This window comes from Vanellus vanellus (assembly GCF_965231255.1).
Source record: "Vanellus vanellus genome assembly, chromosome: 10".
In the NCBI taxonomy this organism is placed as follows: domain Eukaryota; kingdom Metazoa; phylum Chordata; class Aves; order Charadriiformes; family Charadriidae; genus Vanellus; species Vanellus vanellus.
The window spans coordinates 13,296,739-13,320,640 of record NC_138915.1 but is presented as its reverse complement, the minus strand read 5'-3'; the positions used below and the strand labels follow the sequence as shown (position 1 = coordinate 13,320,640).

The 23,902-nt window shown below is 46.2% G+C and overlaps 1 protein-coding gene across 1 annotated transcript; it reads left to right on the top strand.

Annotated features, from left to right (window-relative positions):
* Positions 1–3,845: 3,845 nt before the first annotated feature.
* Positions 3,846–23,785, top strand: VSIG4 (V-set and immunoglobulin domain containing 4; the record flags this gene model as incomplete). The annotated part of the gene is made up of 13 exons (XM_082488454.1): positions 3,846–3,921; positions 4,931–5,287; positions 5,899–6,180; positions 7,070–7,138; positions 8,218–8,286; positions 9,021–9,134; positions 10,395–10,416; positions 11,577–11,769; positions 18,993–19,176; positions 21,869–22,225; positions 22,900–23,181; positions 23,505–23,600; positions 23,721–23,785. Exons 1-13 carry the CDS (start codon positions 3,867–3,869, stop codon positions 23,783–23,785), a joined length of 2,145 nt encoding a protein of 714 aa, XP_082344580.1. The 5' UTR covers positions 3,846–3,866.
* Between the last annotated feature and the right edge of the window lie 117 nt (positions 23,786–23,902).

Sequence of the window (23,902 nt, the reverse complement as noted above, 5' to 3'; positions counted from 1 at the left end):
TCACCAGTTCTTCTTGCTGGAGTACCCACGCCAGCTCTTCCTGTAGCTCAGCCTTTTGTAATTCTCTGCCTGGCCAAAACTTTCCAGCACTCTTTGGAAAGCGTGTTAATAACAACCAACTACAACATAAATTCTGCTGGGAGGTTTTTTGCCACCCTTTCCCTGTCCTTTTGGAGACAAGTTAGTATTTCAGCTGGGATGGGTCACCCAGATTACCCTTCCCCTGTTTGCCAACTCACGGGGCGGTCACTCTGACCGCAGACTGCGCAAGTGCCCACGTGTGGGGCCAGCGGGCACCCGCCCTGACCTCACCACACCAGCCTTTCCCAAAAAGCCATTTCTCACCGGGCTCTGCCAGCTGTGCCAGATGTGATACACCAGCGCAAGTATTCTTTGTGGCGTCCAGTAAGAAAGGCCCTCAGCTCCATAAGGTACAGATTAAAATGTTTACTAGAGATAACCTGAGAAGGAAACAGGGCAGCACAGATAACCTCAGCATCAGGCAGACCTCTGGTCCGGGCATGGCACACCGTGCAGGGCCCGTGCCAAGGTTAACCGGCACTGGGGGCTCTACAGTTTTTGCAGGGTTTTCCTAGAAGTAGAGAACTCTATTCATCATCTCCCCCGCCAAGAAAAAGGCTGTTTATATGAAAAAGTGCTGCTCCGCTTCAAGATAAGGACAAGGACACGGCAGCGGTGTCATCGCCGGGAGCCACGGCCAGAGGACTCCGTTAGCATTAGCCGGCCAAGTCTGTCTGCAGCCAAGCGATATCGGCAGCGCAGCCGGCCAGACGGCAGCGGGTCGCTACCCCTCGATGTCCAAGATCTTGCTGGTTAGGACTGCTACGCACGGCAGCTTGATGCGTAACAAGTTTGTGTTATCCATGACCGCAGTTGCTTCACTGTAACGCAAGTTTCCTTCCCCCTCCAGCACCTACGCCCATGGCTGACGCTTTTACTGATTGGTTTAAGTGTCCCGTACCTGCGGAAGGGAAAGTGGCTTTTCTTTGACTTCCACGTGCTGAGAATTTACAGAACGCCCCCAGGCGCGGCAAGCACAGTGTGAGAAAGGGAAAAGTGCCCCTCACACGCTCCTTTCGTAGTTATTTTTCACACTGTTTCAGACCAGCCCTCCCCACACAGACCATGTCAGCCTTAGCCATCAATTTGTTATCATCTCCTATTGCTTTGCACTCGCTAACACAGAGCTTTCCAGAATACCAGAAGAACTTATTTTGATCTGTCTCTCCTGGACATGGTGTGATGCCACCTAAACCAGTCCATGCTCAAAATGTTTTGCTGTCCCCCTAAAACAAGACTGCCATTTTGAAAAGTAGTATCCGTGTTATCTCTTATCATAGTTCCCCAAAGCAGAAGCAAGAGATTGCTACCACGGGTCATCTTAGCCTACGGGTGTCGGTACTTGCATCAAATAAAGGACAAGAGATTTCTCCTGCCGCTGTGCCCCCAACCAAAAACATAAATGTAAATATACATATATAAATACATATATACACTTTAAATATAAATAAATGTATACACTTTTTTGTTGTAAAGCAGTTTCAGTCTTAGCTTCCTGGTGGGTAGATACCCTTCTAGTGGTAGGTTCCCTTATGACTTAGTCCGAGTCAGTTTAGGCTTCTGCCCTCCTGTCCAGCGAGCCACGTTCCCCAGGAAGGAGTATCATCAACTTGAACCTAACAGGTTCTTTTCTCTTCTTTTTTTGAACCAAGAAGTATGTGAACACTGCAACCCACACCAGCTTTTTCTGCTTCTGCCCATCCCAGGGACTGCAGATTGGAGTTGCACCTGGTGGAAAATTTCTGACGGAGGAATACAGGGCTACAAGGGAGGAGCATGTGAAATCAGGTCCCAAAATCTCCGGAATCTCTGTCAAACCTTTTTCTCAGCTTTATCAAGTAGGATACTTTCAGAAGCATTTTAGACCTTAAGCTGGTTAGATGTCCTCTTTAATCACAGGTATAACTGCAAATATGGTAGATATAGTAAGAAATTAAGTGAACAGATGATTCTCCAGGCCGAGACTGATAAACAACCACAAGGATACGGAGATTTTCTAACCAAATAAAGGCATGAAAATTGCATGTAGTAAAATCACCAGCTTCAGGGAAACAGAGATCAGAATGTCATAACCTGAAAAAAACCAAATTCAAACAAATACCGACAACATAGTCATAATTAGATCAATGTTAATAACAAGTAGTCAAAAAAAATCACACTTCCATATGCATATATGCTTTTAAGCACCATTCTTTTGCAGAACGAACTATCAATGACTCTAAAATAAGAATATATGTAAAAGCAAGCAATCACAATGAAAGCAAAGACCTCGAAAGAAGAGGAACAAGATAATATCAGAGCTCCCAGGGCTGTATACACAAATCTCTTGGGTTTAGTGTTAAATTACCTAACAACCTAATGAAGCTGCCTACAAATGACAATGTAGGTGGAGCTGTCTTTAAGCTGTATATAAGACTGTAGGAAATATCTTTTTCCCAACGTTGCCACAACTTCAGAGTGAGGTAGGCAGCACTGACTGATTGCGTTGGTCTCCTGTACTGTGCTTCAACAGCTGCAAATGTCGTCTCACTATTGTTAAAGGAGGATTGTACTTTAGAATATGGTCTAGGATTTTGTTGACTGCGTCGAATTATTCAGTTTGCTTGCATTTGAGGACTGGATGTTGAATTTGGATGTAACAATAGCAAAGCGCTCGCATCGATTTAGCTGCATACAATGAAGCAGAAGAGATTTCTGTCATTAGGGCACCAGAAAAATTAAGAGCTGCAGAAGACAGAGAAAGACATGTAAAATCTCTTGAAGATAATGTTTCAGTAGAGAACAGGTACTTCTCCTAGATGACTCTAGTGCTCAATTACTTAATAATATAGCTAATACTACCTTTAATTAATAACACCAGTCTTATTACTGGTAAGAAGTCACGATTTCATAGTGTCAAAGATTTTCTGCTTTGATAAATTACTTTTTTTTCCTCTCTAGGCATAAAATTGTTTACCTGTTTCCAGAATAATCTACATGGAAATGCAGGTGCATATGTCTCTAATCTGTGCTTTTAATTGAATGCAATTAATCAATTCAACCAAGCAGCTAAATTGCTATGTGAGAAAGGAGGCTCAGTCTGTGATATAGAGTGGGATGGTCAAACCAGGTGACTGCAGCTCTTGGAAATTGTTTGTTTTCAGCTTTGTATACCTAAACTCTCTGCCTTTTAAATAGGATATAATGAAATAGAATAGAATATTTCAGTTGGAAGGGACCTACAATAATAATTTGTTTTGCGTTGGTAATGTAAAGATTTAGGGTGTTTCATGAATCTTAATTTAAAACACGGTGGTAAGCTCCATCAAAAAGCTATTAAGAAAATGAATAGTAAGGACCTTATTTAGCTCCTGAAGAGTACTCTCTCAGATCTTGTATGTAACATATGTGTTAAAAGTTATTATTTAGAAAGCAATGCAAGGAGGAAAAGAGGAAGTAATAGGTATTTAGGAATAAAAAGAAACAAAGGAAACTTTTTTTAAACTTGAATTAAAAAAAAAAAAGGCAGAAGGGGGAAAAGCATACTCAGCAGGAAATGTGAAATAGAGTAAAAGTAATTCTTAAACTTTTCTCTTTTCACCCTCCCTGAGGACTTCTGTTCTGCCCACACCTCTGACACTCATCACTGAGACACTCTTTTTCTGAAAAAGAGGAAGGAAAAACCATCAGCAGCTGTCCCGGAGTCTTGACGACAAAGCGAGTGAAGAAAGGGAAGTGTTTACCCCCTGGGGAGCAGAGAGCAGGTCTGTTCTGCTGGAGGGGGAGAAGCTGCAGCCCTGGGAAGGATGGGAATGCTGGTGAGAGCAGCTGTGCTTATGAGTCCCCTTCTCTTCTGCAATGGTGAGTGTACAGAAAGGTCTCCTGCTCCGGGCAGCTCCTTCCCTGGCACTGCTGTGTCTGTACAGGGGTGGTTCTCTTTTGGAAATAGAAATATAGCAAAAAGGCCAATGCCTTTGCATGCTGCTGGCTCGGTGTTCGGTGTTCGCTTGTTTCAAATCCAGTGGCTGCAGAGTGCAGCGGTGCATGAAGGGGATGGAAATGCTGCCCGCGTATTTAGGGTGTGAAGATCCCATATATGTTGTGACAACTATTTCACAGAGCACAGTGAGCAGCCCAGCACAAAGGGTCTGGTTAGTCCTTGTGTTCCCAGGAAAGGGGAGGCTTGGAAACCAGGAGAAAAGGGTAAAGAAGTGTGTATGGAAGCATAGATGCACCCCTAAGAGTGACAAAAATGTACTGGGACAAGGTCAACAGACCTTGTTTTTTACGGGAAAATGTAAAGAGCTTTAGACTTCTTTGATCCATTGCTAAGTTGCTTAAATTTGAGCTAGTCTGAAAAAGCACTGTCTTTCAGAAGAACAAACGGGCAGTGGAGGAGAGAAAACCATAAAAATTGTGGTTTGCTGTTAACGTGCGGTGCTTTCCAGGAAAGCCCCAAGAGCAGTGGTGGGGGCAGATGCCAGCTGTGACCGGGGCGCTCCGCAACTCGGGCTTCAGACAAACTCCTTTCCTCAGGTCTAAATCGTCCGCTAATTCCGATGCCGTGCTCTGCCTGCTGTTCACTTGCTTGCAGGCAAGCAGCAGGCAGGGCACGAGAACCAAACGGCACGAGTGGCGGGTGTCAGTGCGCCTGGCGATCGGCGCTCTCCCATCTGTCTTCCTCGCGCTACGTTGCTTTTTTGTTAGCCCATCCCTGAGCAGACCATGCCTTGTTGTCCGCACTGGCCGCCCAGGGTTTTGATTTGGTGCATTCCACGTGCTGAAGTTCCCGCCACCGCTTTGTCACCCAGGAGCTGCCTTCACTGTGATTGCTTTTTTTTCTAATTGTCTTTCTCCATTCTTCCTGCAGCTTTTTTGGACCTGACTGGCCCCAGTGAGATCGAGGGTACATGGAAGGCATCTACCACCTTGCCGTGTGCCTATGTGCCTGTGAAGGACTTTGTGGAGCAAATGCTCATGTGGACTGTGGTACACGACCAGAGCTCTGGCACCATTTTTCGGAGGGATGGCTCTGGTGACCACATCCTCCTGGCCGAGTACAGAGGCAGGGTCAGCGTCCTGAAGGATGCCCCAGGGAACGTGTCTCTCCACATCCAGAACCTGGAAATCTCTGACAGGGGAACCTACACGTGCCAGGTCACCTGGAGAGCCAGAAACAACAGCCTGATAGCAAAGGAGATCAGCACTAAAGTGGAGGTTGTTAAAGGTAAACCCAATAGGGAAGCTGTGCAGGACCGGAAGGCACGGCTCGGGAAGGCTTTTAGGAATTGAACAGATCAGGGAGGCAGTGACCACCCGCTTCTGTTGCAGAAGCGTTTTGCTGAGTGGTGTCTGACTTCAGGGAGAAGCAGCAAATAGGTCAGAGAGAGGAATTCTGCCCACCACACTGTGCCCTGCAGTTCAGGGGCTGGGGGAGGATTTGTGGCCTCTCATTTACCAGTTTGTCCCTGGCTCTACCTGTGTCCGATGGCTCAATGTTTCCAAGGGACGCACACCAGAGAGGAAGCCCCTGGGGTACTGCATTCCTTTCCTTTGACCAAACTCCATCAGCATGTGCCTGATCTCCCTTTGCCTGGGCAGTGGTGATTTATAGAGGACCGGATGTGGCATCAACCCCGCAGAGCGGGCCTTCGTGTGGGAGGTGTGCTGGGCGGCATAGCTGGTACGGGCACAGCTAAGCCACGCTCAACCTGTGCAGAGCAGTGATGTGAGAGCGGTGGTGCGGGAAAGCACTAACAGCCAGAGCAAGAACTGCCACGGAGGGGGGGGAAGAACCTTCCCCAGCGTGACCTGGGCCTCATCTGCTTTGTCTTCCAGTGGCAGCGACCAAGCCCGTCATCAGGGCCGGCGAGCTGGGGCTGACGGTCCCGGCAGGAGCCAGGACCAGCCTGACCTGTGTGGCCAGCGGGTCCCCCCCCATCAGCTACCGCTGGTTCAGGAGCATCCCAGGAGGGAAAGCCCAGCTCCGGAGCAGCCAGGCCGAGCTGGCGTGGGACAGCGTGCGGCCCTCCGACGCCGGGAAGTACTACTGTGAGGCAGCAAACAGGGTTGGGGCCGGGGCTGTGCAGCAGAGCGACGCCGTTGAGCTGACGGTGAGAGGTGAGTCCCCAGAGCCACAGCTGGATGGAAAACACCTGGAGTCCTTCCGCACTGGAACAGAACAACATTTCTACTTCCCTTCCGTGAAAGAAGAAAACACGGAAAGCCTTGGCCTTCTGCGCTCTGAAACACTTCTCCTCACTGGCTCTGGCTTTCTATCCTTTTTTATTTCTTGTATTTGATTTCCCTCCTCCTCTTTAGGGGAACTGCTCTTTTCTGATGCAAAAGAGGTTTTGTATTTAAAAGACACATTTATTCCTCTTTGGCTTTTTTGAAACTCTTGCTGGCTGTGTAATTCTGCCTATTGCGGTTTAGCAAGTTTAGATGAGGAATCGGGACTTTGTTTTGAATATGAGGAACATGAGTGGTAATTCAGTGGTTGAAAAAATCAAACTGACCATTGTTCCTTATGATTGGCCACGTGTTTCAGGAAAACACACCACATTTCACACTCACTCTTGTGCTCTGATATATCCAGGCTCCGCAAGATGGTGCGTGATGGGTGCCTTGTGAAAGGCTTGCTGCTTTCCTTGGCTGGTAACTCAGTCATCAGGGCCCTGAGACCTGTGATCACAGGGCCAAGCACAGATGCCACGCGGTGACCTTTGAAAGAGACAAAGCCTGCTCACCTCCCAGTAGGGCGAAGAGTATGTCTGAAACAACGTGATGCTTTTCATAGCAGTTGCAAATAAAAGTATACATCAGGAGAACAGGAATTAATGATGGCTGTGCTTGTTAACGCTGCTAGCATGCAGTCCCTAGCTGTCCTCTGGCTGGTGGCTGGTTCCTCGTGCTCTTACCCTGCCAGTGGAGAAGTTGTCCCATATTGCAGCAACATCAGGAGCATGGTTAAACTCCTGTGTGAGCCTCTGTCTCGTTCACCTTGCAGATCTGCCCACAACAACAGTGGCCTCTCAGAAGGATGTGGGAACCTCGGGGAGACACCACACAACCACAGGTCGGGGTAACAGCAGTTACGGCTGACAGCAAGGACAGGGAGTCAGGGGAGGGTTTGACACTGCATTTAGCAGTGGATTTGGTCACTGGGGAATACAGTCTTGACAATATTCTACTTTAGTCCATACTCCTCAGGTTTTAATCCAGATGTTTCTGAACATAGAACATCCCCTTTTCCTCATTCTCCAGTCCGCAGTGGGCTTTTAGTTGTCTCTTTGTGAAGTTGTGTCTCTGCATGAGATGCCCTCTATATGTCTTAGGGCTGCTGGAAACACCATTTTCTAACTTGTAGACCATATAGGATGTTCTAGGTTCTGTTCTTTTTTTTTTTTTTTTTTTTTTAAGGGCTTTTTTTGCTTATTTTCTGGTCCTGAATGAAAGCCGCTAAAGTGGGAGGCAGAGTTAGTATCTCCAGTGGCAGATACAAGTGATGCAAAAGCTGCTTCAGCCTGGCTGGAGACAGTCTACCTTACCAAGGACAGTTGTTTTGAAAGAGCACTTGTGACTCCCGTTTTGTTTCTGTGGGATGTAGGAATTTAGACCTGGGCTAGAGTAGGTCTGCTTGTGAAAAATTTGTATTTTGGGGTTATGTTTCATTTGAATTTATAGTGCCTCACCAATCACATAGCAGGTTGTGGGAATCAGCATTGGTGACCAGAAGCTGAGGGAAGATGTTGACAATTGTTGGCTATTCTTACAGAAAAAAAACGAACGGAGCTGGTGTTCAGGGGTACTTCAGTAATCCCTTGGACTCCATGGGGCTCTACCACTATTACAGGGGGGTGTGTGTGTGTGTAGACATACATATATGCATATATCTCTAGTGTATATATACATATTTTGTGTATACATAGTATAGATACTATGTATAGCATCTCTCTAGTGCTTATATATAGTACTATATATACTCTGTTATAGTGTATATATCGTACTCATTTCTAGAGTTTGCCTATTTTCACTGCTTTGTAGAGGTGATGGAGATGTTATCTCTTGATCCTACAGCTATAATCCTGTGTCTCCTGGTGCTAAAATGAGGATTGGAAATGCACTGTGAGCCTTTCACTCCTGTTTGTTTTGCAGATCTGCCCGTACCAGTAGTGACTTCTGAGAATGGTGTGGGATATCCAGAGAAGAATTATACAACTCAGAGTAAGTGGAGAGCAAAACAAAGCTAAAAATGAGATTAGGGACCCAAACCAGCCACTAAGTAGTTGGTACCTTCAGCCTCAAAATTAGTGCTTCGCCTTTTGGCTGCAAATCATACTAATGGCTGTTGTCAAGGGACCTAAATGATTCACAGTCACTCTTTAAAAGACTCTGGGTGTTTTCATGGAGGGGGGGAAGCTTCCATAGTTGGAGCATACAGAGTTGTTACTGTCTTCCCGAACAATAGTCCATTTTGATCTTTTCTTTGAGTGTCAAAGCTGGAACAGCAGAAAAGCCTCGGCGGGCAACTCAAGCAGATCTTCCGTACCTCCTCTAGCTGTGCAGTGCCACAGTAGGTTTAAACACGTTCCAAATACAAGTGAGCGGTAGCCTGGAATGAAAAGCTGAGCCTCGTTATTTCCTGAAGTGTCGTGCAACCCTTCTGCCCAGCTCACAGCCTCAGTTGGCATTAGGAGCTGCCAGTTGTCTGCCCGTTGTCTTTACGGGCGCAGACCCCCAGCGAGATGTGTGCGCAGTGGTGGCTGGCGCACACAAACGCCCCTGTTCGGAGCCGGGTGCTGTTAGGATGGGGACGAGCAGGGACAGGCGGTACAACCCTGCGTACCCACCACAGGGCTGGCTGCTGTTGTCCTCGGGGAAGTGGCCAGTGTCGTGTAACTGCTGCTGTGACCCGGGACGGCTTCTCTGTTTGAAAGTCTTCTGCTGTGTTGCCCTAGGTTTCCAGAGGACTCACCTGTCCCTGTACCTGGTCATCCTGATTGCTGTGGTTTGCAGTGCTGTGATTTTCCTTGTCATCTTTCTTATCATTTGCATTAGAAAGCCCAAAGATGGTGAGTGGAATGTTCTGGAAACCTTGAATGTGTTATGCACCCCCAGCTTGGTTTTACCTTTGAGGGCTGTTGGGGTTGGTTGGTAGTGTGCCCGTGGCTACCTGCAGCAGCTTTGGCACCTGTATCATACAGGCACTTGATCAAAATGCGCACAGGTCGGAAGAGGCAGAGAAGCCCCTTTCTCCTCGGGGAAAACCAGTCGCAGCAGTTGGGGAGGGCCCACTGGGTGCTCCTCTGCCGCAGGAAAGGCTGGCACCTTGGGGAAGCAGCGTCTGCAGCACTCTTCCCCGTGCTGGGTCCAGGGGGGATCTCGGTCTCTGCCCCCCTCTCCCCCCACCCCGGCCATCCCGCGGTGCTCAGCTTCTCTGCCACGCTGTCCTCCGCTCTGCCACGATTACTGAGGGACGATCGTTTCCCTCTGGTCCTCACAGACATCCCGTGGCTCTCAAACTTATCTCCTTGACTCAGTCTGTTGATCCGATCTTTCAAGGTATCTGGTAGCAAGTTAATCTTGTCCTGCTACTTTAAAATACCTGTTTGCATCAGCTGCTGTTTGATATTTCCTTTAGTTAGAACCTGGAGCAAAAGAGGTCATCATTAATTCTCCCTCTTCAACATGAATTAATTTCCTCTCTAGTCTTCAGACAGAGGATATATTTACTGAATGCTTCTGTCTTTTCTGCACTAATACTAGAAAACTCCTGAGCAAATACTTTTCCGAGAGTCCCCTTTCTCATTAATAGCACTCAGCAGTGTGCAGAGAACACACTGGGGGTTTGGTTTGGGCTTCTTAATACTGATGGCCAGTTTTCTCCTTGTCTTTTTGTTTCTTTAATTACCTTTCTACAACTCTGTCCTACCAATTAACAGGTTTTGTTTGTTTGTTTCTGTTTGTTTGGTTTGTTTTTTTTTAAAGAATACAGAATAACCTCTATCTAAATTGTTCTTCATTGAACTTAATAAATAGGAAAATTGTGGGAACTGGGAACTTCTAGTTTCTAAACTCAACTTTACCTTTGACCTTGGGCCAGTTATTTTGACCCAGTTGTGCTACAGCTGGGATATGGGTTGTTTTCATTTTCTTGGACTGAACCCTGGGAATAGGAGTCATCACCCACCTAACATGATCTCTAAGGTTCCTATTTTTATTCTGTCTTCAGAAGTCGCTTTCTTACATCAAGAAGAGACATAATAGAATATTTTTTTTTTGAGAATGTAAATGCAAATTATTGACACACATTTCTGATTATTCTCTTCCAGTTCAAGTCTATGAAGTAAAACTGTGAGTATAACCCTTTACCTAACATATTGATAAGGCTTTGGGGAATGTAACAGAGCAGGAAAAAAAAACAAACAATGGTGCTACTTAGCTGCCAAGATGAAAAGCCTCTTAAGCAATATGGAAGAAGAGGTTCAAAGTTAGCTCAGTAGTACTTTGTACTGGTAATCTGTGGGCTTGCCACATCAACACATAATGTAGGAAGAAAGATCTTTTCCTTTGCAATATGAGAATCATAAAAATGAGTGAGGGCTGTTCATTAACTCCTCAGCCCAATGAAATCTATTGATGATTGTTGCCAAGGATAAATTCCCAGTGCTTTTTCAAATGCAAAGAACAGGAATTCCCCTTCTAGAGAGCTAAAGCTCCCGATGCACAGATTAGACTGACTTATCCCTGAAATATCCTTGGCTGAACTTGCCTCTTCTAATCACAGCTGTGGCAGGAAGCTATAGCTATTTCTAAACTCAGGTTTCAGCATCCTGAAACCTATGCAAGCCATACTGAAAAGCCTAATAATCCAGTCAAGACATACAAAGAGAACGACCTACCTAGATGTTAATTAAAGTGTTGATGACTTGAGTGTGATGGTAGAACATGCCAGCAGTGTTTGCCCAGGTGCTGTGCTTCCCAAGCAGTTTACAAAGCCGCATGCTCCGAGTAGTAGTTGAACCCTGAGCAACTGAATAAATGGTGCGATGGCATTTGACCTCGGAGGATTTACCTTCATTTTAAAGATATTAGATGTCATAGGCCACATGGTGGATGTCGGCTGTATTCAGTTCACCGTTTATCATTCCTCCACCACTTTTAAAAATACATATAGACATATTTATGTATACACATATATTTATCTTGCAAAGAGCAGTTGCCTGGTTGTTCCAATCCAGGAAATGGTGGTAATCCTTGTGTTGCTTACATACCTTTTGCTGCCTCTCTAACTCTGCCTGGATTGGAGGCAATGCTGCTCTAATGTCCAAGGTTCTCCTGCCACCTGGAAGCAAAGGGCAAGATTCTCTCCTTCAGAATACTGTCATAATCCAATGGCCCAGATTTGCATGGGTTTAAGTCAGACCAGGATCTTGCTCAAAATCTTGACTGTTGGGAGATGCTTTGTCTACCTCTGGTTGCAACTCTTCTTTCACATTGTATTTTGATTTCAGCCATAACTCGAGAGCAGCAGCTTCTTCAAGGTGTGAAAGTACAGGTCATTACGAGGAACCCATCTCCTCCACTGAAAACCACTATGTGATGGAGTCTGTGACAAACAAAGGGTCTGAAGAAATGACTATGAAAAAGAATGAATACGACTCTGTTGGACACACCCAGGAATCTGAATATGAAGCAGGGGACACTGTATGAGAACCAACAGTGCTCTACAGGTAGCAGTCCCGAAGAGTACTTTCATCCAGGCAAAATTTATCTTCCCGTTCACCTTTGCCTCTGAAAAATAGGTTAGACAAACAGTTTTTGCTCCTCCGCAATTTGTGGAGCCTTAGCAATCTCCGCAGTGAAAATGCGAACCTCTTTAGGAACTTCAGTTACAGACCGCTGCATAGATCTTCTGATTTTGTTTTTTCTTGGTTTCCTTTCACCACCTCTGTAGAAGAAAACTCTTTGAAAGCTAGGGTATGCAGACCCCAGGCCAAGAGCACTGTACTAAATATACTGCTTTATATGACCAAAAGGATCTGCGTTGGCAGCCTTCGTGCGATGCGAGTAGAACCAGTACCAAGGGCTGCTCAACATCCCCTTCATCTTTGGGTAAGAAGCGCAGAATGAGGCTGGCCTGGGAATCAACATTTCTCCTCCCATCCACCTGAAGTGCTGCATAGGTGGTAGAACGTCCTTTTAAATATGACATAACCCTTAAAGAAACACTGAAAGACAGATTAAAGCCAGGATAAAACCAAGAACGCTAGGATCAGCGGTAAAAAGAGCAGAAATGTCCCATGCACCCATCATGCTGCACTCAGTCTGCATTCCTGCAGCACCTGCAATAAGATGCGGACTCATTTTCTATAGTTTTGGTGCTGGACAGCTTGGGCGGTGCTGATACTGCAACAAGGCACATTCTTTCCGAGTTCACTCATTTAATGCATGTTTAATATTTGAAAGAAATTAGATACTTTTCCATATGTTTGTGGATAGGATTGTTTACACATGCCTAAATTATTTTGCTGTGAATATTTTTGCACAACCGGCTCACCTTTAAAATGCCGGCAAGTACTCACAATTACAGCTCCTCAGTAGGTACTCATGAAGTACTTTCCTCCTGGCTTAGGAGGCCTGAAGGGTAAGTAGGGAACTGAGAAACTTTGTTTTGTTATTCATAATTTCTACTGCCCTGAGTAAATCTGTAACGTGGACACTACAGAGTTACAGAAGAACCTTTTTATAATGAACGATAGGGCGATACCACGTCCAATTAAAAGCTTTGCAGACAGATGTAAAATAAAATGAGCAATCTGAGGGGTGAGGGGGATATCGGTGACACAGATGCAGGATTAGTGGGCCTCCAGATTTGCTCTTTACACTCAGGACAGATCTGCGTCGGCAGTTCTCTGCGAGGATCAGCTCAAAGTTCAGCAGCATTCAAAAAGAGTGCTAGGTGCTGTTGGGAAAGGCTTTACAATCCAATAGAAAACACGATTGTGATAATGTAAAAACCCATGGAACGCTTCCACCTCACGTACGTGTGTAGGTCTCTCGTCTTGGAAGGGCTTAACAGAGCTAGAAAAGTTACTGAGAATGATAATAAAGGATGATTAGTGGTATGTGCAAATGTATTTTACTTTCTCAGCTTGGAAAAAAAGAGAAGAGGAGGCAAAATGGGCAAAGTGTGTTCTTCATGACCAGTGTGGAGAAGATGAATAGGGACTGTTTACAGTTTCTCCAAAGAGAAAAGGAAGCAGACATTAGCTAAAATTGTCTGGCAGCACTTTTAAAGGAAAAGGAAAAGTACCTCTTGAATGCAATACAGAAATAAATGTGGAATGCAATGCTGCTCACCCAGTGCTATGAAAACCCAAAGTACACAGAGGTTCAATGAGAAATTAGAGGAATGAATGATACAAAAGTTCATCAAAATCTGCAAACAGCCAGGCACACTTTACAGGTACTTATCAGTGACTGTATACTTTTTCCCTTTCTTCCTGTACCACAAGTTTTGTTTCTCTTCGTTAAGAATGTACTTAAAAATCAGGGGCTGAGATACATTGATTTCAAAGTGGAAAGGGAACAAACAGCAGCATTTGTTGGTGATGATGGCTGGGAAAAATTGTCAGCATGTACATGCAGCTTCTTCCAACTGTGGGGAAGCAAATGAAAATCATTAAACTTCAGGACTGCGAAGTTAGTAGATTTTATTATACTTCTCTCTATTTTGTCTATAAAGGTGGACAGGTGTGAATGTCTGTGTGTGCCCAGGAATTACATTCCAAGGAACATGTTAGATCTCTCTACTTGAAAGCAGAGGAATTATTGTGAATCTGATGGAGTTTGGGATATGGTTTGGATGTGGTGTCAGGTGATTGTAGACTGTATTCACCCACAGTTTAGGGAACAGAAGATGCAAGAGTTGCTGCTAGTCCAATCTGAGGTTCAGAGCTACTGAAAGGAGATGTTTAGGATGTGAAAGAAAATGAGTTCTATTACGAAGAGTGTAAAAAAAGCCAGTGAAAACTGACAGTCTTTCTGCCTAAGCAGGAAAGTGAGTAGAAGAGGAAAACTGTTGCAATAGTATTGCAAGGCACATAATTATTACTGAAACAGTCTTCCAGAGGACAACGGAAGAATCATGACCGGATAGTGTATTAATGTGATGACAAATCGACAGTGTTGAAATTTTCTGGGAAACTATTGTTTTCTTAATCTTTCAGTTCTAGATGAGGCTGCAGTTTTTTGAGCCCTGCAGTAATATTCTCATTCTTTAAAAAGGGGTTTTTAAAAAAAAAGTGTGTGTGTGTGCATGTGTTTTGTAGGGAGGGGGTGGGAAGGGAATGTTACTGGAAAGCAGCCCGCCCGTCTGAGCTCCATCCCAGAAACAAACTTATGGCAATGGGAATATGGAGCTTCAGTGCTGTGTGGAGCAACAGGAAAGCAGAGATATTCCAAAGTCAAGCGACAGGGTGAACATCTGAGCAAGAAGCTGGACGTGACATGTGCTGCTTGGAGAATGCGGAGAAAAGAGCTTGTCCTTTCTGTGAGTGGTGGGCTGGGTACAGCCATCCAGACCAGTAGACTTTTGGCTCTCTGTGAGAGAGCCGAGCTCTGTATGAACAAAATAAGGGCAACACAGTCAGCACCACGAGCTCTTCCCTCCCTGCTTGTATTTCTACCCCTGCTGGTCTTGACCTAACTGGGAAAGACTCTCCGTGCTAGGTTGAGGCAGTTATTTTAAGCAATGTCACCTCTGCTATCGGCTCTCTCGGGAGTTAGCTTGCTCTCCTGTCTCCTTGCACCCTTGTTTTCAAAGAGAAATTGTGGATTTTGCACTAGATGATGAAACAGCCCTAAAAGTTCAGGGGAAGTCTAAGTGTCATCCGTCAGACAGAGACACCCGGTGTGTCAGTAAGCGCACTGGGTTTGCAAGGTGTGTTTTCTCAGGTGGGAGCGTGGTAATGCTCGATGCGCTCAGAGTACCTCCCCGTGACTGCCACGGGTACCCAAACAGGGACTTGGCTCTGACTGCCCAAGGTGACTTGCACCGCTCTTCATCTGAGGCAGTGCGATGTGTGACCAGCCCAAGAAGAAGACAGCACTAAGGTAAGCAGCGATAGAGGTATGGAGACGAAGGCCTTTCCAAGAAAGGGCAGGCTGGTCACAATGTGGTCTGAGTGTATCAGCCACTCTCACAGTTGACACATGCCAGGACGACAAGCTGAGGTTAAGGCAGATCTTCCTACACCAGCACTTGTGTTTGCTAAAACCAGAGCTCAACCAGCCTTTGTGGAGCCACTATAGGAGGAACTAGGAACTTGCAAAGAGCAAGCGTTGTGACAGCAGTGAGGCTACCAAAAGCATCAGTAGCTAGTGTGTGTGATAACTGCAAGTAAAGGTAAAATCCATACTGCTTTAATAGCTGAATTTGTGAAGCCCATCTGTGGCCCCAAGTAGGAAATTAATACTCAGATGACATCGTATATATGGGTCTGTCTTAGTGCTAGGAAGTATTTACAAGGATCTGGCAAAGGTAATGGGCGACCCAGAACTGATGTCATTGACCTGGGAATTCCTGGGAAGGGAAGTTAATTTTCAGAAGGAGTGCTTGTGCACCACATTTTTGTCACAGAGGTCTTGAAGGACATACTCATTTTCACCAAGTTTCTGTTTCTTTAGGTGAAACAAAGGTCATGTTTTCATGACTGTCTATACGATTGTCCAGTACATGTGAGTGAATTGTGGTGTAGAGGACTGAAGAGGCTCATACAACTAGCTTCTGTAGGACATCCAAAAAGTACTTAGTAAACCACAGTCTGTTTAGTCAGAGCTGTGAGCTGACTATGGTTGGACCAAGTAAGAATATATCAAGTCTTGCAGTAAAAATTGCCTTTTTTTTCTGAGTGCAGATGGTTCAAAAAGAGGACTTTGAGACCTTTCTTCTTCAGTTACTTACTTTTTGGTGGTTTGCTCAAAGCTTGGTACTGAACTTCACCCCCTTACAGGCTACAAATCATATTTCATCACCAGGAAAATTGTAGCATTCTCTAGCATCTGGCAGACTATGTCAAAACATGAGTGTAAGATGCAGGCTCTGTAGAGCCCGTCCCTACAAGTAGGGTCTGAGGTCCCATCTGCACTCATTTTTGGGGAAATGGGGACTTTACTGTGCCATCTCTAATTAGCCTGAGATCTAGTAGCAGAAATTGTAGAACAGAGTCTCATACTGGTCACTTTGCCTGAGCTGTGATACTTGAAGAAATGATGCTTGAAAGCATGTCATGTCCAGTATGTGGAAGGAAGGTGGGTGCCTTACCTGCCTGGCACTGCAAAGGACAAAGAAATGGATTCAATCCAAAGCAGAGGCACTGAAGTAAATATACTTCGTTATAATAAACCAGGCGACTAGCCATAATATCTGAGACATTAAAGTTTTTTTCTTCATGTGTTCAGATGCAAAACGATGAGGAGTCCCTCTGGTAAGAAAGAAATGAGATGATTCTGTGACTCAGGGAGGAGAAAACTAGCAGCTACATCTCTGTCTCAGGGAGAGATGGCATGTACATCATGTTTGAGGAACTACATTTTTTTCTGTTTGTTTTAGCTAAACAGTCATTTTTTAATCCTGTATAATTACAGCTTCAGGAAGTCTTGCATGTCTGGTTCATAAAGTAGTCATGTCAGCGGTTTTAGCTTGGGTTTTCAGCCTGTTCCCCAAAACCCAGCTTCTTTTAAAGCCTTTTGCATAGGAGATAGAAGCTTGTCCCAACAGACTACCAGCAGTCATGGGCCAGGGTGTGCAAAATGTTGGGTTTACATTATCTCTCTTAACATGGACTTATATTCACTCTTTCAGTGACATTGCTGAATTTTAACAAGTGCTTTTTTGGTTGCTTGCTTGCTTTTAAACATAACTCAAACATAGCTAATGGCTTCGTGGTGGCAGAGCGGGCAGATGGGGTACAGGCAGTATGAACTAGTACCACACTGGCAGGTTCAGCAAAGAAGTCAAGAAGGAAAGGCAGCAAAAATCAAGTTTCCACCATTCCAGTAAGGATATGCCCTGCAAGAACAGCTCTTAGCCTGGAACCTGGTATGAATTTCTTGCACCAGGTCTCGCCACACCACATTCAGCTTTTTGCTCCAGGCTGCCCGTGCCTGCCACAGGCAAGTTTTACTGCAGCAATGGGCAGAGCTCAGCTGAAATCACGCTCAGCAAGCCGTCCCCGTGCGGACATGCCTCCACCCAAAGACTGAAATGGGTCTCATCAGTTTACTGACTTTGGGAAAATGAAGATAAGTCTCCAGTTTTCATCGCCGTGTGCAGAGGGGGATCACTGACAAATGGCAGCACTTCCAGAGAACGGTCTGAGCTCAGCTGTGATGTAAACACTTCAGCTAAAGAGATATATGCCATGATGGGACATAGCTGTGGCAAATGATGCCAATTACCTTTGCCTCCCAGCTCCAACGGAAAATGGCTCCCTGTATTTCAGACGCATCTGCCTCTTGCTCAAAGATACTATTCTCCTGGTGCAGTTGTTAAAACTATATGCTAAGGTATCTCTATTGAATAAATGCCAAAAAGTTGCATTATTGAATGATTAGAAGACTGTTTAATCATTAGGTCAGCAGATTTGCTTTTATACATGTTTCTTATCTTCTGTAATTCCTTCTCCTTTTGCTAATAATTAGCAGGCACGTATTAATCCTGTGCATAACACCTATCGGTAACTTTTGGATGTACTTCTAAAGGTAGCCCTACAGAGCACACCTGGAATGTTTCCTGGATTAAAGTCCCTCTGCCGCCAGTCATAAGTCACCTCCTTAGAAAACACTGCGTGTGCTTGCAGAGCGTGAAACATGGTGGCTTTTGCTCACGAACTGGACTATTGCAGAAGAAATGTGTCCAGAGATAGTCTGTGATGCTGTGAAAATGAGGGCACCAGGCAGCGACCGTCTGATCACGAGTAGATGGTAAAAGCTTGTGTAACATGAAATGTGGATGACGCTAGCTTGTTAGCCTTTCATTTCCCCACGCACCTTCTCCACGGCCCCGGTAGGTATAACTGCATCTGTAGCTGCACTGCAATAGGGCACAGTTTCTGGGCAGGTGGCAGAAAATTGAGGTTTTGCAGGGAAATTCCTATCATAATATAGAACAGGACGTTGTTTTTTTTAATACCTCTTCTCTGCGCATGTTCTGTTAAAACAGAAAAAAAGCAATAAGTGGCATCCTAAGTTCTGGTCTAAAAGGCTCAGACTGTTTGGCAAAGAAACTAGGGCTGGTTGTCTTCCTCACTCAGGTCACACTGACCTACACAGAAGGTGAATGGGGCTGCCTTCAGAGAGCCTGTTGCTGCAGAAGTTGGTACACGCGTATGGTGGAAGAGATGAATACCTTCAGCAGGAGAAGACACTAAGGAAATGGAATTGAGCATCAAATTGGTCTCTGCCTCATGCTCCTGCGTGGTGTCAGGTGAGACAGGGCATGCAGAGCTGTGCTTTTTCATTTCTGGATGCCCAATTTTGAGCCCTCATGGTAAGAGGGAGAGAGATGCTGAGCACTCTGCAATATCATCACACATAAGTCAGAAGGAAATTAATTCATGCTTCACAAGTACCTCAAGTTTGCTTTCCCTTGCTACTGAGTGCTTGACTCCATTGTCATCTATGATGACTAAAGTCCTTTCACTGAAGTGAATGCAAATGTGGAAGAAAGAAAAAAAAAAAGGAAAAAAGAAACACACAATTATGAAGAATAATAATAAAGAGCACTAGTCAGAAAAGTCAAGAGAATGGTAAGAGAAGTAAGTGGGGACAGGGGAATATGAAATGGAACTGCAAAGATCCTTATAGTCTTTGTTCATCCTTTATCCTTCACCTAAGTCAGCAGTGAAATGGACTCGTGATATTTCAGAAAGAGGATCCTAGATGACAAAGAACAGAAGAAAGGGAAGTGTTCTTCACTTGCATTCTGGTCCCGGGAGTGTGGGGGTCTATCACAAAGTGCAGGAAAAGGAGGACGGACCTGCAGTTCTGGGAAAATGGGAGAAGTCGTGCGGATATTGGTGTTTGTGGTGGCTTTCATCAGCTGCAACGGTGAGTAAATGCTTCAATGTACAAAACCAAAAATCAGAGTGCTTAGAGGGTAAGGAAAATCTTTTGAATTATGATGTCTTAATTTTTAAAAATTGTCAAGTGTGGAAAGCCTTTGGTTTCTTGTAGGAAAAATAGAGCCTGAGAATTCACAAGAGTCTCCTTTGGTATCAGATACAACAAGGTGCTTTTAAGAGTGGAGCAAACAGGGCAGTGTTGGGCAGCTCCCATGCCCCAAAGCAAGAACAAAACAGGATTGTTCAGGACCCTTGGAAAAGACCTACTCTGGTGTGTTAGCTTCCAAAACAGTCTTTGTGAAGCTGGAATATGTGTTCTTCTAGAATTTAATAATGCCTCACCGTTGTTCTGCTAGCGTGGTCCTGGGGAGAAGAACTGCAATTGTGAGACTAGGTATGGGCACACATGTGATTGCCCTCGGTCTCTCCTGATCTGCTGACTCTATAGGTGCATTAGGAGAGGTGATTCTGGAATCTGCTTTCATTCATATGCCCATGAGGCATATGTGCCACTCCCAGGGCACATATGACACTGACACCAGCAGAGGAAGGTTTTGGGAAACAGGAGAAAGGTGCTTTAACAAGTTGTATACAGAAGCACAGAATTGCTATTGACATTTAGAAATACAGGTGGAAGTATCTTCCCCATTTCGTCGTAAAAAAACAGCTTTGCAGATTTCTGGGATCTGCCTCCCAAGTGACTTATTGTGAGTTAATGCAGCTGAACATAACCAGTGCCTTTCTGGGAAGTAGGGGAAAGGGGGAGCAAGATAAGGGGGTATGGGTAGAGGTGAGCCAAGTCCAGCCAAATTCAGGCAATTCGCTACTTACAAGAGGCACTTCCCAGAGGAGCTGTGCTCTCAGTGGGCAGACAGCTGGAGAGATTGGGAAAACGAGCTGTGTACCACACAATCTACTCCCTCTTCTGTGCCCACATGAGTGCTTGGCAGGGTGCTTGTCTGGCTGGAGCAGGTATGATCCAAGAAATCTAGGTCAGATCTGAACTTCTCAAAGGCTAAAGCAAAAAGATTGGGTTTGGTCCCCTGTTCCTGTTCCAGGTCCAGTACTTCAGAGCAGAACCCTAAAGCCTCCTGCCTGCATGGCGCTTCCGTGGCACCAGGAGAGCTGGTGCTGGCAGGCTAGGAAGGAAAAATCATAGAATCATAGAATGGTTTAGTTTGGAAGATGCTCAACTGTTTTAGAAAATGGGCCAGAATATGAGAATTTTTTTTTTTTTTTCATTATCATGCATTAAAGAGAATAGAAGCCCCTCTGATGAGTCTTCTAATCTCTAACATAGCCCTTCAGGTTTTTGCCTAGTCCAGCTCTTTTTCCCTCTGGTGGGACAATTCACATTGTTTGTCTGGAATTCTTAAACATCCCAGTTTAAGAATTGTCAGTGGGAGAAAATCTTTTAAAAATGCTGTCTCAGGGATTTTTATTTTGCTGAGTTTCTCCTGTTCCTTCCAATCAGCTCTCCTTTGGAGTCATCCCTGCTAATGTTGAAATTGGTCATACACAGATATATACGTATATACGTACACATATAGGCAGCTGCTCTGCAGGGAATCTGCAGTGGATGTTGGCAGCTATTTCATGGCACGCAGCAATGCAAAACAGTATGGGAGAAAGGTTTGAACAGAATTGTGTCCAGATGAATACACTGGATAGCAAACATACTTGAACTTGAGGGCACCAAATGCCTTGAGGATATTTCTGAGCGGTTCTCTAAATAGCTTCCACCCTTCTTAGTTTTTCTTGGTGGCAGTCTGTGAAAAGAGAAAGAAGAGAAATGCAAAACCTTTAAAAACTGGTATATCAAGGAGTTGCGTTTGACTGGGATGTGAGATTTGAAGGATGGAGCTGTGCCTGCCCTCTCAAAATCAGCTGGTAAAGGAAAAGCAAAGCTCCATGTCAGAAACAAGCTTCCACTATGCTCAGCCCCAGCAGTCCCCTCGGCTGTCCCCATGGACACAGATCCACAGACGCTTGCCTTCCCCCAACTGGCACCTCCTGTTAGCTCTGGGACAGGCCGTTGTGCACAGAAGTGCTTCTCCCCGCACAGCTATACTGCTGGGTCCTGTGAGCACCAGGGAAGTTGCATAAAAAAATAGGGACGTTAATGAATACAAACACATTGCATTCATTGTTAATTGCAGTAAAGCAGTAAACTTAAATTTATTCATCCTTCTCATACAGAAGGCAGAAGTCAACACTGCAAGTGGTGTTGTCAGAGCATCCCCTGTTGGGGAGGAGGCCGTTGTTTTATTGACTCATCGTGTGCAAGTGTAAGCAGGAAGTTCAGCAGCAGAAGTAGGGTGTAAAGGCTGGGGCTAGAGAGCAGGAATAAGAGATGCTCCTTAAGGTCTTGTGAAGACCGTAGCTGTGATGCTGCCACCAGGAGCAGGATCTGTGCCTCTCTGTAACGAGAAGGAATTGAGAACTGGCAAGTGTCCAGAGAGAAGCAACAAAAATAGCCATGAGGTCAAAGCAACTGTTCACTTCCCAATGTTCAGTGAGGTGGGGACAGGCCCTGTTTTAGCTGACTGTGGTCTACAGCCTGTCTAAGATGTAGCCGCATGCTGGCTTCCACCGCCTAGTGATGCCCATCTATCCTAAGAACGTTCTCCCCTTCTACTGCATTCTTATTTCTTCCTTTTAACTGTTGTTCCCTGCAGCCCTTCTGGATCTGTCTGGTGTTCACCAGGTCAAGGGCACATGGATGGGATCCACCACTTTACCGTGCACCTACACACCTTCAGAAGGTTTCACAGAGCAAATGCTCAGCTGGAGCATAGAGCGAGACTATAGTACCTCTACCATCTTTCGGAGGGACGATTCTGGTGACCACATCTTGTTGTCTCAGTTCCGAGACCGGGTCAGCGTCCCAAAGCACAGCCCAGGGGATGCCTCACTCCTAATCGAGAACCTTGAAATCCCCGACAGTGGACACTACACCTGTCAAGTCATCTGGAGGTCTAAAAATAACAGCTTGATAACAAAGGAGGTGACCACTACAGTTAAAGTTGTCAAAGGTAAATCCAGCAGTAAAGCCCTGCTCCTATGTAGCCAATCGAATCCACAGAGCATGTAGCAGAAGCAGGTGGTGGGAATAGTCTTTCACACCATACTGCCTACCCACATCCAGGTTGGGTGTTGAGGTATCCTCCTCCTTTGCTGTGTTAGCCCTTCTTCTCCACTCGTGGAGGTATAGGGATGGACCGGGGAAGGGGGATCAATTAGTCTACACCCCAATCTGGATCTACCGATGGGCCACTTGAGCCTGTGGTGCTTGAGACAACATCCAGATCTGGTTTTGGTTTTGCACAGGTAGCCAACTTCTCTGTGGTTCTTGTAACAAGTGGGACAGCAAGTGGGTGTTGTACTAGCCAAATCTGCCTTCTCCCCTTCCCGAGCACCTTCAGCATGTGCTAGAAAGAACTGGCTTTCTGCAAGGGGAACACCCACCCAGCAGAGCAGGACTTGTCTGATATGGCAGTAGCAATGGTGGCATAGCTGGTGTAAACCTGGCTTTAGGCACAGGTGAACTGAGTGTAACCTGTACAGAGCAGTGATGTGAGAGCGGTGTCCCTCTCCCTGCTGGGAAAGCACTGACAGCCGGAGCAAGAACTGCCACGGAGGGAGGAAGAATCTTCCCCACCGCAACCAGGGCCAGCGTGACCTGGGCCTCATCTGCTTTGTCTTCCAGTGGCAGCGACCAAGCCCGTCATCAGGGCCGGCGAGCTGGGGCTGACAGTCCCGGCAGGAGCCAGGACCAGCCTGACCTGTGTGGCCAGCGGGTCCCCCCCCATCAGCTACCGCTGGTTCAGGAGCATCCCAGGAGGGAAAGCCCAGCTCCGGAGCAGCCAGGCCGAGCTGGCGTGGGACAGCGTGCGGCCCTCCGACGCCGGGAAGTACTACTGTGAGGCAGCAAACAGGGTTGGGGCCGGGGCTGTGCAGCAGAGCGATGCCGTTGAGCTGACGGTGAGAGGTGAGTCACCAGCCTAGAGCTCCTCATCTCTGCATAAGACTGAGGCAGGGAGTGTCCTCTTTCATAGATCAGACACGTAACGCTGAATACGAACTGTGTCTTGATTGCCACCCAGAGAGGAAACCACAGGGGCTGGCATCCTCCCTGCTTCAGAGTGTGCCTGATCACAGCAGGGGTCAGGAAAATGTCCCCTGTGTCCGTCTGAGACCAGGAGTGTGCAGGATGTCGGCCTGGCTCCTGCCCTTGGCATGTCTTGCTCTTACCTGGCTTGTACTGCAGACAGGGCGTGGGGGAAACAGCCTGACGACCACTCTCTCCTGCAGAGTCCCCAGACAGACAGCAGCCCAGCCCTGGGACTAGCAGGCACAGCAGACCCCTGCCCACCCCCCGAGGTGATGCGCCCCATCCAGTGCCCACAGGTAAGTGACCTGGGCTGCAGGGGAAGGGCTGCTTTCACCCTGGTGCTCTGTGAGCGACGGAGAAGGTGAGCGAGACTACTTGACGTGCCTTTTGGGCTGCAGATCCTCATTGTCCCCCAGGTGCGGGTGCTCAGCTGTGGGTAGCTGGGTCGGAGCCCCCAGGACAGCAGCAGAGCCAGTGCTAGAGGGACCGTATCCTGGGAACCAGGGGGTTGCACAGCTTCAGTGGGAGGTCACCTGGGGCAAAAAACCTGGCTCAGGGCTCCATGCATCAGGGAGCCTTAAGGTGCAGCTGCTGATGG